General features: G+C 37.8%; 1 protein-coding gene across 1 annotated transcript in view; it reads left to right on the forward strand.

Annotated features, from left to right (window-relative positions):
• Window positions 1-1,027: 1,027 nt before the first annotated feature.
• The window catches only part of LOC308495598 (ankyrin repeat domain-containing protein 26-like), a gene marked incomplete at both ends in the record, with an annotated part of 32,065 nt that continues 20,329 nt past the window's right edge, over window positions 1,028-12,763 (forward strand). Inside the window, 3 exons of the mRNA XM_081080567.1 lie at window positions 1,028-1,165; window positions 2,588-3,517; window positions 4,857-5,006. Coding sequence (XP_080936693.1) covers window positions 1,028-1,165; window positions 2,588-3,517; window positions 4,857-5,006 — 1,218 coding nt within the window. The remainder of the gene's footprint in view (window positions 1,166-2,587; window positions 3,518-4,856; window positions 5,007-12,763) is intronic.

The raw sequence follows: 12,763 nt of genomic DNA on the forward strand, positions 1-12,763 counted from the left end.
GTTACAAAACTTAAAATGTTGTTAGAATCTATAGATATTCATAGCTCAACTTTATCTTTGGATTGAGGCAAAAAAAAATAATAATAAAGTCCTGAATGTTGTTTGCTCCTTTAATTTTTATAACTCCCTTAAATAAAAAAGAAAGTAACATCAAATACTGAATCACATGATGAGACAGTTGAAATTATGAACCATGTAAAAATGATGGCCACTGATTCAGGCTCACGTGAAAGGAGTCATGATTTTCAGGGGTTCAAAATGTGCAGTTCCGTATGGCTGGTCACTAAGGCCAAGGTTAGAGATGGATTCTTCCTTGTGACCTCTGTGTAATGGACTCTGCGTCTACATTCAGGGAGAGAATGGGGTCATGCACTCAACTCAACTGCTTTTTAAGAGAATCACATCTTCTCAGGATGGGACCTTTGGTTGTTAGGACACAAACAGTAACTTTCTAATATCTTTCCTTTCAGTGTAGGAAATCAGTAAATATGATTTAATTTTTTGTCTGCTCTTACTAGTGGGTATTGAATAAGTTAGAATTGGATGCAACAGATAATTATATCAATGTATAACACAATGTGTAACACTCATAGTGTATAATGTGAATTAATATTTAGGAATTTACTTCTCTTACTGATTGATGTTAATGATGTGGGCTTCTAATTAAAGTTTGCCTATTCTCCAGTTATTAATCTTTAAAAGATATTCTTAAATTCACTGTAGGGGCTCACTATTTAAGACATGGTGAGGTGAACTATTTTAAATGAGAAAGCCTCTGTGACATTAAAAATCATCTACTGTTTCATTTTTTGGGTGGATTTAACATATAACCAATTGTTTAGTTCAAACAGTGACAAAATTAGTTTTGCGGATTCATGTTTTTCTTCTAATTTAGACTAAGGCAAGTTATTTTTCACTTTCTAATTAAAGTCCGATAATTTGGGAGTAAGTAAACGTAGATTAAGATTTTTAACAGTTAAATTTTAGTTATATTCTAATTTTTCTTTGTTCATATTCGATTCTCTAGGTTGTACAAGAGGAAAACAACACTCAGAGGCCACTTTCCCGAGAACAGGACAACAAAATATTACATGACACAGTTCTGACCAATTGCCTTCAACAACAAAAGGAGACAGAAATAAATCTTAAGAAAATGAATTCTGAGGTATTTTGTTTAGTCATTTTCAAATATGTGTGTATGTACATATTTTAAAAACCAATGTTGTACATATGGGAATTGTAGAGGATTTTAAAAGTGTGTGTGTGTGTGTGTGTGTGTGTGTGTGTGTGTGTGTGTGTGTATTTTAGGGAGAGTGACATTTTTGGTCCATTGCAATAAATTATATTCTTGATTGAAATCCTTTTATGTCCAACAGTCAAGTAGTGACGTTCCCAATGTGTCATCTAAAGGGGAGGTTTTCAATACTTTTTACAGGGATCGATGAGCTTTCTACAATCTCAAAACTATTGTTACTAATAACAGAAGTTTCAATTTGAGGCAGTGATTTCATCCCCTTGCTGTATTAGTAGAGAGGTCAGTTTTCACTTCCGCTGATTGTAAGGAGTAGAAGTATAGCCAGTGCAGAGACCGTCTTTTAGATCTCATTCTCCTACTTTTGAGAAAAGGAACAATTTGTTCCAAGTAGAGTCCTATTTCAGTGCTAGGAACTTTTGAAGAAAATTGTATGCCATGATGCATACTTAGTGATAATTTATTGGTGAGTGTTTTATTCAAAGAAGTCAGTGTGTTTTCCCCTATTTCTCATTTATTTCTCCTTTAAACATTATGAAAAGGAAACAACACTTAAGCAGCAGCAAATATTTTCTAACAATAATTTTCTATTTTCTAAGAAGAGCTCTATAATTTTTAGCCTATTTACCCTGAGTTTTTTTTGAAATCTAAGGCTTCTTTTGAATTTATATATTTACACTAGAAGAGCAGCAAGCACCCTATTGTAGAGTCCAAAGTCCTGGGAAAAAATCCTGAACTTGCTCATCTTTGTAATCATTCTATTTGAAATTGTGATAACGAAGAGTTCATTGATGTATAAAGAAGTGCTTAGCGTAATGCCTAGATTTATCAGTGATTAGTAGATTTCATCTTACAACTGACTCTGAAAATATTAGAAAAGTAGAATATCTTTTGAGTATTCTTGGGAAAAAAAATTCTAGGAAATGTAATCAGTCCAAATGTATGCAGAGTGAATACTCTTACTGTGGGATAGGTGTATATTCACACGGTGACCTCTATTTTAAAATGTAGTCAGACTTCTTAATCTTCTATTTGATGCCTTCTGGGTTTGCTGCCTTTCCAGTTCTGAGACTCTTAAAATTCTCTGATGATTTTAAAATTCTCTTTTTCACTTTCATGGATTCAGCATCTTATATTATTATTTTTTTAACTTTGGGGAATTTATGCTCGTATAAAGTTGGAGGTTTGGATTCAGCATTGTATTTTTACAGTGGGATATCCACGTACTGCAACATTTTCATTATATAAACACTTAGGTTCTTCTTTAATTTCAGAGGATATCATGATATGTCATTTCATTGAGTGCTAGCTACAAGTCTCCTTTGTTTTACTTAGGATTCTGAGAGTTACGAAAAAGCAAAAGACATGTTGCATGAAAATCACGTGTTGCAGGATGAAATCGCCATACTAAGACTACAAAGGGACACACTCATAACTCAGAAGCAGGAAATGGAAAAAAAATACTTTGAGGACACTGCAAATGTAAAAGAAAAGAAGGACCGTCTTCAAAAGACAATAAAACAGAATGACGAAACGCTAACAGAAACAGTATTTGAATATAACAGACAGCTTAATGTCCCAACAGCTGAGAATACAATGCTGAACTCTCAACTGGAGAATGAAAGACAAAGCAAAGAAAGATTGAAAACAGAAGCGGAATCCGACCATCATCATGAGTTTAGTAAGCAATTAAGACCCCTACAAAATTCTTTCCAGGAATTAAGAGATAAATGCTTGCATTTCGTGGACAACATCGGGTTTGCTATGTGTAACCTAAAAGAAAACAGTGAGATTCATTCTCAGCAACTTCCTAAAGCTGGAAGTAAATCCAATAGCTTAGACACTGAGCTCCCTCACGCAAGATATGATGTCAGAGAAAGGACATTGGTTTCTGAACCTGTACTGAAAGACCTAAACCAAACTCAGTGTCAAGAGGAGGAAATTGAACACATGAATCAAAGGGAACCAGAAAAATTGAACCCGTATACTGGAAAGCTGGAATCCCTAAAGGAGGAAAGATCTGACCTACAGAGTGGAAACATGCTTCTTCGAAGGCAACTGGATGATGCATTCCACAAAAGTGACAATAATGAAAAGTCAGGAATGAATATTGAAGAGCAGCTTCAGGGGCTTAGAACAGTGCGTCAAGCTGAATGTGAAAAACAAGATCCAGTGGTGAAAGAGAGCCCTAAGGAGTTAGTCAGCAAATTGAATCACTTGAAAGGAAGAATGTGCCAGTATGAAAACGATAAATCAGAAAGAGAGGTAAGTATCCAGAAAGATAGTTTTCACATTTCCTGAAAGAAAATTCAATGTTCAAATATTTGATGATGGCTAAATGTTGAATCTAGCAGAATATTAAAAATATATAGATTACAAATGTATTTGCTCTAACAGCTTAAAAGCATACATTGTATCCAGCAAACAAAACTTAGACCTGTGAGGTGCTTTACTTTGAGTAAAGGCATTGTGTTGACTATGAAATTTTAAGGTATAAATTGTTATTAGATACATATTGATATGAATGATTTAGTCTTATACTGCTACAATAATAATTTTCATCTTTCTGTTACCACATTGTAATACCATTATGAAGCAGATAAATGGAAATGCTCCTATGCAAACTGAGTTTTTAGAGATAGAGGTTCAATTAAGTGGATTACCTAGAGAGTTAATTCTAGATTTCCCACATGAACTGAAGTGTAGATGCTGTCCCTTTCCCTCAGTAGTTTCTTCCACATTTTAGTTGGTATAATTTTGTTTTTATTCATGTCAATTTGATATAAATTGGAACTATTTCAGTCTCAAATAATGTATTCTTAGGACCTGTGACCTCTTTAAAGGCAGCTAATTTTTCATTAAATCATAATTTGGGACAAATGTGAGGAGTTTTATCAAAACTCTACTTGATTTAATCTTCCCATTGCTATCTATAATTGTCCTTGAATATTTTTACAAATTCATTTTTCTCATCGCAAGGCCCATTTACTATCATTTGGACATAAGTTTGTCCATTTCAAAGAGAATTTAGCAGTCTCTGATTTATTAATTTGGCACTGGGTCTCCATTTTCAGACGAGTGAGGGGAGGCAGGATTCATGTGTAGCAGGAAGGGAGGTCCAGGCCATGAAGACCACTGGAATGAGTTTGCTTTTCTTCTAAGATACAGGAATCTGTTGGAAGGTTGTGAGCAGTGGACTGCATATGTGAGGACCTGTGAAGTCAATTTAAGCCTGTGATAAAAAAAGGGGGAAAACATTCCACAATGTATACTTGACGACCGCTAGTCCCACCGACATACCAATTTCCCCTTGAGATGTCAGTAGATTGTTAAGCTCTGCGGCTTCATCAGGGGAAGTGGAGAGTGGGGCTGAATCTGTTGTTCAAGTAACCTTCGTAATAGTGAGTGGGCAGCAGGATAACACCTTCTGTGTCTTACCCAGATTCAGTAGACAGAATTGTGTCCAAAAGAAGAAAACAAGGTGAACTGATGCATGGGGTGATCTTTTTCGAGTTACATATTATATTAATATGTTAGAGTTAGCAAATTTTAACATAATTTAATAGATGTGATTATAAGATCACTAACAGAATCATCTTTCTAGATGCTTGGGAGACGATTTCAACAAGAGCTACCTGACTCCACAAAAAAACTGTCTATGTCAGAGGCTTCACTGGAGGATAGATCACGTTACCGTATGAATTCAGAAGCTGAGACACAGGATTTCAAGACATTAGAGCATATCAGGAGTCAGGTATGTGTGAAATGTAACCTGTCAACAGTTCATCTATAGTTGATTAATATAAAGTGTTTTAAGACCCTGATTTTCAAGGGCAGCTTTCTTTTGTGTTTTCGGTGTAATTAATTTATTATAATTTTATTATCTTTATAATGCACTTCTTCCTTAAACTCTGGCTTCCATCCTGCTATTTGCAACGTATGTTTTTTCTTATATCTATACCCTTGGTAACGTTGAGAAATAGGCAGCATTCCTCATAGAAATCGAGAGACTTTCTTCCTACTAAACAATATTTTGTAGTGATATCTCCATTACCAGGATGAAGCAGCCATTTAAAATCAGAAGATAATGCTTACTAGAACGATTCAGAAATTTGTCTTATTTCTTATCATCACTTTTGTAAATGGTTACAGCATTGGTATATATTTCATGGACTTCAAACTAACTTGTACAGAAAGTTCAGTATACAAACCAGTTGAAGTAGGCATTTCCTTCATTTTGTTTTCATTTTTGAAATATTGTAAAAGTGTAGAAATATGTTGATCATTATAGTATGCACACCCACAATAGAGAATTAAGAAAATAATCCAGATTCACTATATTTGTGTGTTTTTTAATCTTCATTGGGATGCAATCCCCATATCATATTTCACCATTTAAAATATACAATTCAATATCTCTTGTTACATTCAGAGAGATGTGGAACTATCACCACAATTATAGAACATTTCCATTACCCCCAAAAGAAACCCCACATCCCTTAGCTGTCACCCTATCTTCCTGTCTCTCCCAGCCTCAGGCAACCACCAATCTACTTTCTGTCTCTGTAGATTTGCCTACTTTGGATATTTCATGTAAATGGAATCACACGATGTGAGGTCCCTTGTGACTCGCTTCTTTCACGTAACATCACGTTTCCAGGGTTCCACCGTGTTGTAGCACACATCAGTTGTGAGCTATTTCTTCCTATTGCCCAATGTTGCTTCACCTTGTGGACAAAATACTTACCCATTCATCAGCTGATGGAACTTTGTGTTGTTTCCACTTTTTGGCTGTTAATAATTCTGCTATGAACACGAGTTTACAAGTTATGGTGGGAGCCAGTGTTTTGATTTCCCTGCCCCCGGATTTCTGGCTCCCAATCTGGCCTCTCCATGAAGCTTTCTCTGACTGTTTGAACTCTCATTGAACCCGTGTTCCTCAGCACTTGTCGGATAGTCTGTGCAGAGCAATCAAGCCCTAAATTTGACATAGTTTCAATTTTTCATGAGAGAGAATTCTGTCTTTCTAAGTATAAGTTTGTCTAAGGGGAAATAGTATTTGATGTGATGGCACCTATCCTTGCATAAATTGAAAATGTTTTCTTCAACAGTTGTTAGGATAAAATTAAATATTTTATACCAAACCAATACTTCCCCTTGGAGACATTGATATAATTAAACTTTTATTCTGAAAATATTTCTCACAATTATATATAAAACTGAAAGCACATCTCCAATAGAAAATTGTTCAGTGAAATGCTCATGTTCCCCCTGTCCATAAAAATAAAAAACTAAAATAAAAGGGAGCCAGCCCTTCCTGTCTGCAGCCAGCCAGGGTGTACAGGTCGATAGCACATTCTAACTACAGCTCGGAGGACGGCTTTTCTGATCTGCCAGAGCGTGCTGCTTCCATCTGCTCCTCTGAGTTCTGACACATCCCCACAGAACCAGTTGCTGGGAAGGAATTGATTTGGAAAGTTGGCTTTAGCACTAGAGTCCGTTATTTCCATATCAGTGGCTTTACCCTGCCTCTCACGGTCATATAAATTGTATGCTCAATCCAGGAGGTGGTATTTGCATTGTAGTCCATACTCATTATGGACTACACTGAGTGTACATAGGAACGTATACATTATTACAAGCAGAGAAAATGTACTGTTGGCTCTTGGAATTGGTAAAAGGATTTTAGTACTGGGGTTATATTCTGGGCTTAATGCTCCCCATTTTTTGACATTGCTGATAGTTTGATGAATGATTTCAGTGTAACTGGTGTAAGAGACCACTTCCATTCGCATCCCATCTGTGTAAAATATCAAATTTTATTAGAACCTAAAATACAGCAACAATAATGCTAACTGCAAACCCTTTGATTTTACTGTGTGCCATGTCCTTTTCTATTACATATGTTCCCTAATTTAATCTTCCCAATATCCCAGTGAGGTAGATGCCACTATTGTCTCATTTTATACATGAAGAAACTGAGACCCAAAAAATTTAAGTATTTTGCTCAAGGTCACCCAGCTAATAACTGGTGGACTTGGGATAAAAACCCAGGCATTTTGGCTCTTATTTAGTTACTGCCCCTCAAACTATTCCATGACTATCTGACTGCCCCCAAGAGTAGCCTGTTAACTTTCATAATCACTGGACTAGCCTGGTAATTCACTTATGTGAATATTTAAAATTAGAGTTGATGGGATGCTTGGAATACAGTATGTTTGATTTCTTGGGTATTTGTACCACAAGGTATGATAATTGTGAGAACTCATTCAAGAAAAAGTGCTCCATACCTCGTTGCTGACTATCACTGCGGTCACAAAGCTCCCTTTGGGAAGCTCTGCACCAATGCCACCGCCTAGTTCACAGTTCAAAGCACTTCTGGAACTCTTTTTCTGGAATGGCCATCATTGCTGTCATCATATTACCCTTGATGTCCTGAATGTCATCAAATAGTCTTCCTTTCCATATTTTCTTTATCTTTGGATAATGACATATTTAGTCACTGGGGACCAGATCAGGTGAGTAGGGAGGGTATTGCAATACAGTTATTTGTTTACAGGATAAAAACTCCCTCAGACACAGTGCCCTGTGAGCTGGTGCATTGTCGTGATGCAAGAGCAATGAGTCGTTGGCTAAAAGTTCAGGTCGTCTTAACTTTTTCACACAATCTTTTAAGCAATTCCAAAGAGTAAACTTGGTTAACTGTGTGTCCAGTTGGTAGAAATTCATAATGAACAGTCCCTCACATATATATAAAAAAAGGGGAGCAACATCATTGCAACAGGTTTGCGAACTTAATTGTCAGATGTCATAGATCATCAGTAAACATAACTTTTTCTTTATTTTAGCTGCAAGAAGCAGGAGCTCGACATCCAGAGGATGCACGATGCACTGAGAAGATGCAAGATCACGTGCAAAAGTATAAGTTAAAGCAGCACAGAAAATAACTTGAGTATTTATAAAGCAGATGTGTAGTGTAGTATGACCATTAGATCAGTTATAACAATAAACACATGAGTGTGAAGCTGGGTCAAAATGTCAGCTTTGAGCTACCTTGAAAAGAATAATTTGTGTACATTATCTCTAATTTTGCACATTATGCAAAATTCACAACTAGAAAAATAGCACAATTGCCAAATCATGCGCTTTTCAAATTGTAAGATTTTATGTAGTTGCACCATAGATATTTGTTCAGTGATTATGTGGTATGCTTTAAAGTCAATGTGTGAGAATAATTATGTCAAAATATTCACTTTAGGCTTGAAGCTGAAAATACTGACCTAATACTGACAATTCAAAAGCTAATGGGCATAATCGAACAACTTCACAGGCACCTGTCAGGTACAAGTTTGGTAAGTGAATCTCTTCATTTCTGTCATACTGCAAAGGAATTTCTATGTCTGTCATAGTACCATATAAGGATATTTTAGACAATAAGAACAGTCTCATTAATAAAAGTACTGTATTCATGTTGATACTACTTGCTGGGAGTAACGTAATTCCTCTCCACAGAGAAAGAAATCTCAGTTCATAAAATTAATGATTTTTGTAGTAAGATTTTTATAGAAAAAGATTGTGATAGTCTAAAGGCAACATTTGACATACACCATGTTTCAATTATCCTTTCGTTTGTCCAACATTTGGGTTTTTCCAACTGTTGGCTATTGCTATTTATGCTGCCACAAACATCGGACTACAAATATCTGTTTGAGTCCAGGCATTTGAGTAATGATTTGATCCAGAATTCTAAATTTCCCTTGAAATCTAAACCCTTTAGTGAGATTTGGAGAATGAATTACTTTTAATGTTCTAATTTGTTTTCTTCATCATTAACGAATACTGGGTCATTAGGCAAATGTTTCCTGAAAAGAATATACTTTTCTCCTTGTTGGATTTTGAAAAAGAAAAGAGATGCCAGTGTAAAAGTAGAAATGAATGCCCAATCAAGTCCTTACATAGTAACATAGTGCTTCTAGCTTTGCAAGTTTAGAAACTAATCTTTTTCCACTCACTTGAGTTAATCATACGCTTTTAAAGATTGAACAGTTCGATGTCAGAAAAGATTGATGTGTCATCCAGGATGACAATTTCCTGATGGACAGTGAAAAACGTGTCACTATCTTTCCTAAGCAGAGCAACATTCCTCTGCCATCCTCCTGTCCTCTGTAGGAGAGGCTCCCTAGGATTTCTCATCATAAGATCGCATTGTGACCCCTGAGGTGGACCAATGACATAGATGTACCTTCCAGCTGGTGTCTTTCAGTCACAGTAGCCAGGTCTAAGCAATTTCATTAGACAGTCATGCCCATCAAGGGAAACAGAAGATTGTTCTGATGGTCCTTCTTGTGGCCAAAGAAACTTTGAAAAAAAATTTTTGTCTAGACTTCTTGTCAATTAAGTCACATTATGTTGCTAACATACTTTTCATATGAGTGACATGATAATGTGTTGATAAGGAGTCTTACATGAATGTGAGTTCCATGAGTTGTCACATCACAGCTTTATAGAGAAATCTATTATATTAAGGCATCAAAAATTGAAAAATTGGGGATTTGTGGTCAAGATAGCAGAGTAGGTAAATGCCATGCTTGCCTCCTCTCACGACCACATCAAAATTACAACTAAACTACAGAACAATCATCACTGAGCATCACCTGAAGTCTAGCTCAACCAAAGTCGTCCTACCTCTAGGGACATACAGAAGAAGTCACCTCGAGACTGGTAGGAGGAGCAGAAAAACAGAACGAGCTGATGCCAGACCCTTGTGCGACTGTCAGAAGTCTAGAGGGATATCTTGCTTGTCGAGGTCCACTAGGGGTGTGAGACGTCCCAGCTCCACACCAGGCATCCTAGCCCAGGATTCCAATGCTAGAGAGAGATGTCCCCATAGCTTCTGGCTGTGGAAACCACTGGTCATTCTGGTTGGGTGAGATGAAAAGGGTGGCTAGAGTCCCAGTTGATTCTTTTATAGGGCTTGGAATGGGCTTACTAACTGACAGATTCATTTGCCCTGAACTCTAACACTGGGCAGTAGTTCAGGGATATAAGGGGAGGAACTAAGTTTTTTGCCTTTAGGGTGATGGCTGGAGGGGAGCTTCTTCCCACACAGAGGTGCTTGTGGAATCCATTGTTTCTGTACTGATCCATCACCTGTTGCAGTGTGAGACATAGACGGCCTCCATCTCTTGAGTCTACATCAACCTGGCTAACACTGTCCACCCACCCTGGTGATTCCCTGAGAACCTGCCCCACCTAACTTGAGAGCCAACCCAAGCTTCTTCCAGTGACTTTTCCAAAAAAAAAAACATCCTGTCTTGGCTCATGCTGCAGACTTGCCTAAAATCTCTCAAAGGTTCACAAAACCTAAACAAGCATTATGTGGCCTCAGCTGTCCTTTACTTCTTGCTGTGTAGACCCAAGATGGCACTAATGGAAGCTGGCTATGGTTCATAACTGGAACTCTTGAGGCACCTCCAAAGCCGGTGCAGGTGGCGCCATCTGCATCCTGCTTTGTGGTCAAGCTAGGTGGCCCTCTGCAGGACATAGGCTGCGGCTGAACTAGGCCTGGGGGTGGGCCACTTCTAGGAGTCCCTAGGGCTGACATACCTGGTGGCCATCTTTGGACAGAGCAGGAGCATCACCGCTCTGGTGCCTCCCAGAAAGACACAACCAAAGTGTACACAGGGCAGACACCAGTGCCCTGCTAAAGCAAATCCTGCTCTATAGGGGCAGCCCCTGCAAAAACAGCTCCTCCACTGTAGTCGTGGTCAGTCCTCACAACCACACAGTCTGAGCATCAATCCCTCCCATTGACATGCAAACAGCAGCCAAGGCTGCACTACAACAGGAGAGCACAGAGAACTCACACAAGGGGCAGAGCTGCCGCCCCCGGCTCTGGGTAACAAGGAGGCTGTGCCGCACGGCCCCACAGGACACCTACTATATAAGGCCACTCAGATAGGCCTGGGAGACACAGCAGTCCTACCTCATACACAGAAACATTCAGAAGGAGGGAGCCAACATGGGGAGTCAAAGAAACATGCCAACTAAAAGAACAGAAGAAACCGCCAGAAAAACACTGAGCAAGATAGAGACAAGCAATCTATCAGATGCAGAGTTCAAAACACTGGTTATTAGGATGCTCAGGGACCTCAAGAAGAACTTCCACTAAGACATAGGAAACATAAAAATGAAGATAGAAAACATAAAAATGAACCAGTCATAAGTAAAGAATAAAATAACTGAAAAAGCGAATGTCTTAGAGGGAATGAAAACTGACTAGATGAAGCAGAGAATCGAATGAGTGATTTAGAAGATACGGTAGCAGAGAATACCCAGTCAGAACAGCAAAAAGAATCCAAAATATGAGGACAGTTTAAGGGACCTCTGAGAATGTCAAGCATACCAACATTATCATATGGGGTACTACGAGAAGAAGAAATGAAGGAATTCGAAATGTACTTGATAATGACTGAGAACTTCCCTAACTTGGTAAAGGAAATGGACATATAAGCCCAGAATTTCAAAGAAGATGAGCCCAAACAGGCCCATACCAAGATACGTCATAATTAAATGCCAAAGTTTATAGGCAAATAAAGACTTTTTAAAACAGCAAGAAAAAAGCGGTTAGTAACCTGTAAAGGAGCACCCATAAGACTAGCAGGTGATTTCTCAAGAGCAACTTTGTAGGCCAGAAGGGATTGGCACAAAATATTCAAAGTGATTAAAGACATGCCTACAACTAAGATTTCTTTACCCAGCAAAGCTATAATTTAGTATCATAGGACAGATCAAGAGCTTTCTGGAGGAAAAAAAAAAAACTGAAGGAGTTCATCAGTACCAAACCAGTATTACAAGGAATATTAGAGGGACTTCTTTAAAAGTAACAAAAAAGGAAGAACAAAAACATCAATCATAAAATAGCAGTAACTACATATCTATGCACAATTACTTTATGTGTAAATAGATTAAATTCTCCAATCAAAACACAGGGTGGCTGAAAGGATAAGAAAATAAGATCCTTACATATGCTCCCTACAACAGACTTGCTTCAGATCAAAAGACACAGAGACTGAAAATAAAGGGATATTTCATGAAAACAAAATAAAATTTAAAAAACCGAGGGAGCAATACTTGTATCACACAATATAGACTTTTAAACAAAGGCTATCACAAGAGTTGAAGAATGACCCAGATATCCCACTTCAGAGAATTTATCCAAAGAAACCGAAAAATGCCAATTCGAGGCGATGTGTACATCAATATGTTCACTGCAGGATTCTTTACAATGGCCAAGATGGGCATGCAGCCTATCAATGGATGAATGGATAAAGAAGAGATGATACATGTATGCAATGGAATATTGCTTGGCCACAGAAGGAAATGGGCTCTGGCCATCTGTGGCGGTGTGGATGGACCTGGAGGGTACAGTGCTGAGTGGAGTGTGTCAGACCGAGAAAGATGCACTGTGACTGTGCTTCTAAGTGGAATTGAAGAACAGAACAAACAAAC

This window comes from Rhinolophus hipposideros (assembly GCF_964194185.1).
Source record: "Rhinolophus hipposideros genome assembly, contig: HAP1_SCAFFOLD_68, whole genome shotgun sequence".
Classification (NCBI taxonomy): domain Eukaryota; kingdom Metazoa; phylum Chordata; class Mammalia; order Chiroptera; family Rhinolophidae; genus Rhinolophus; species Rhinolophus hipposideros.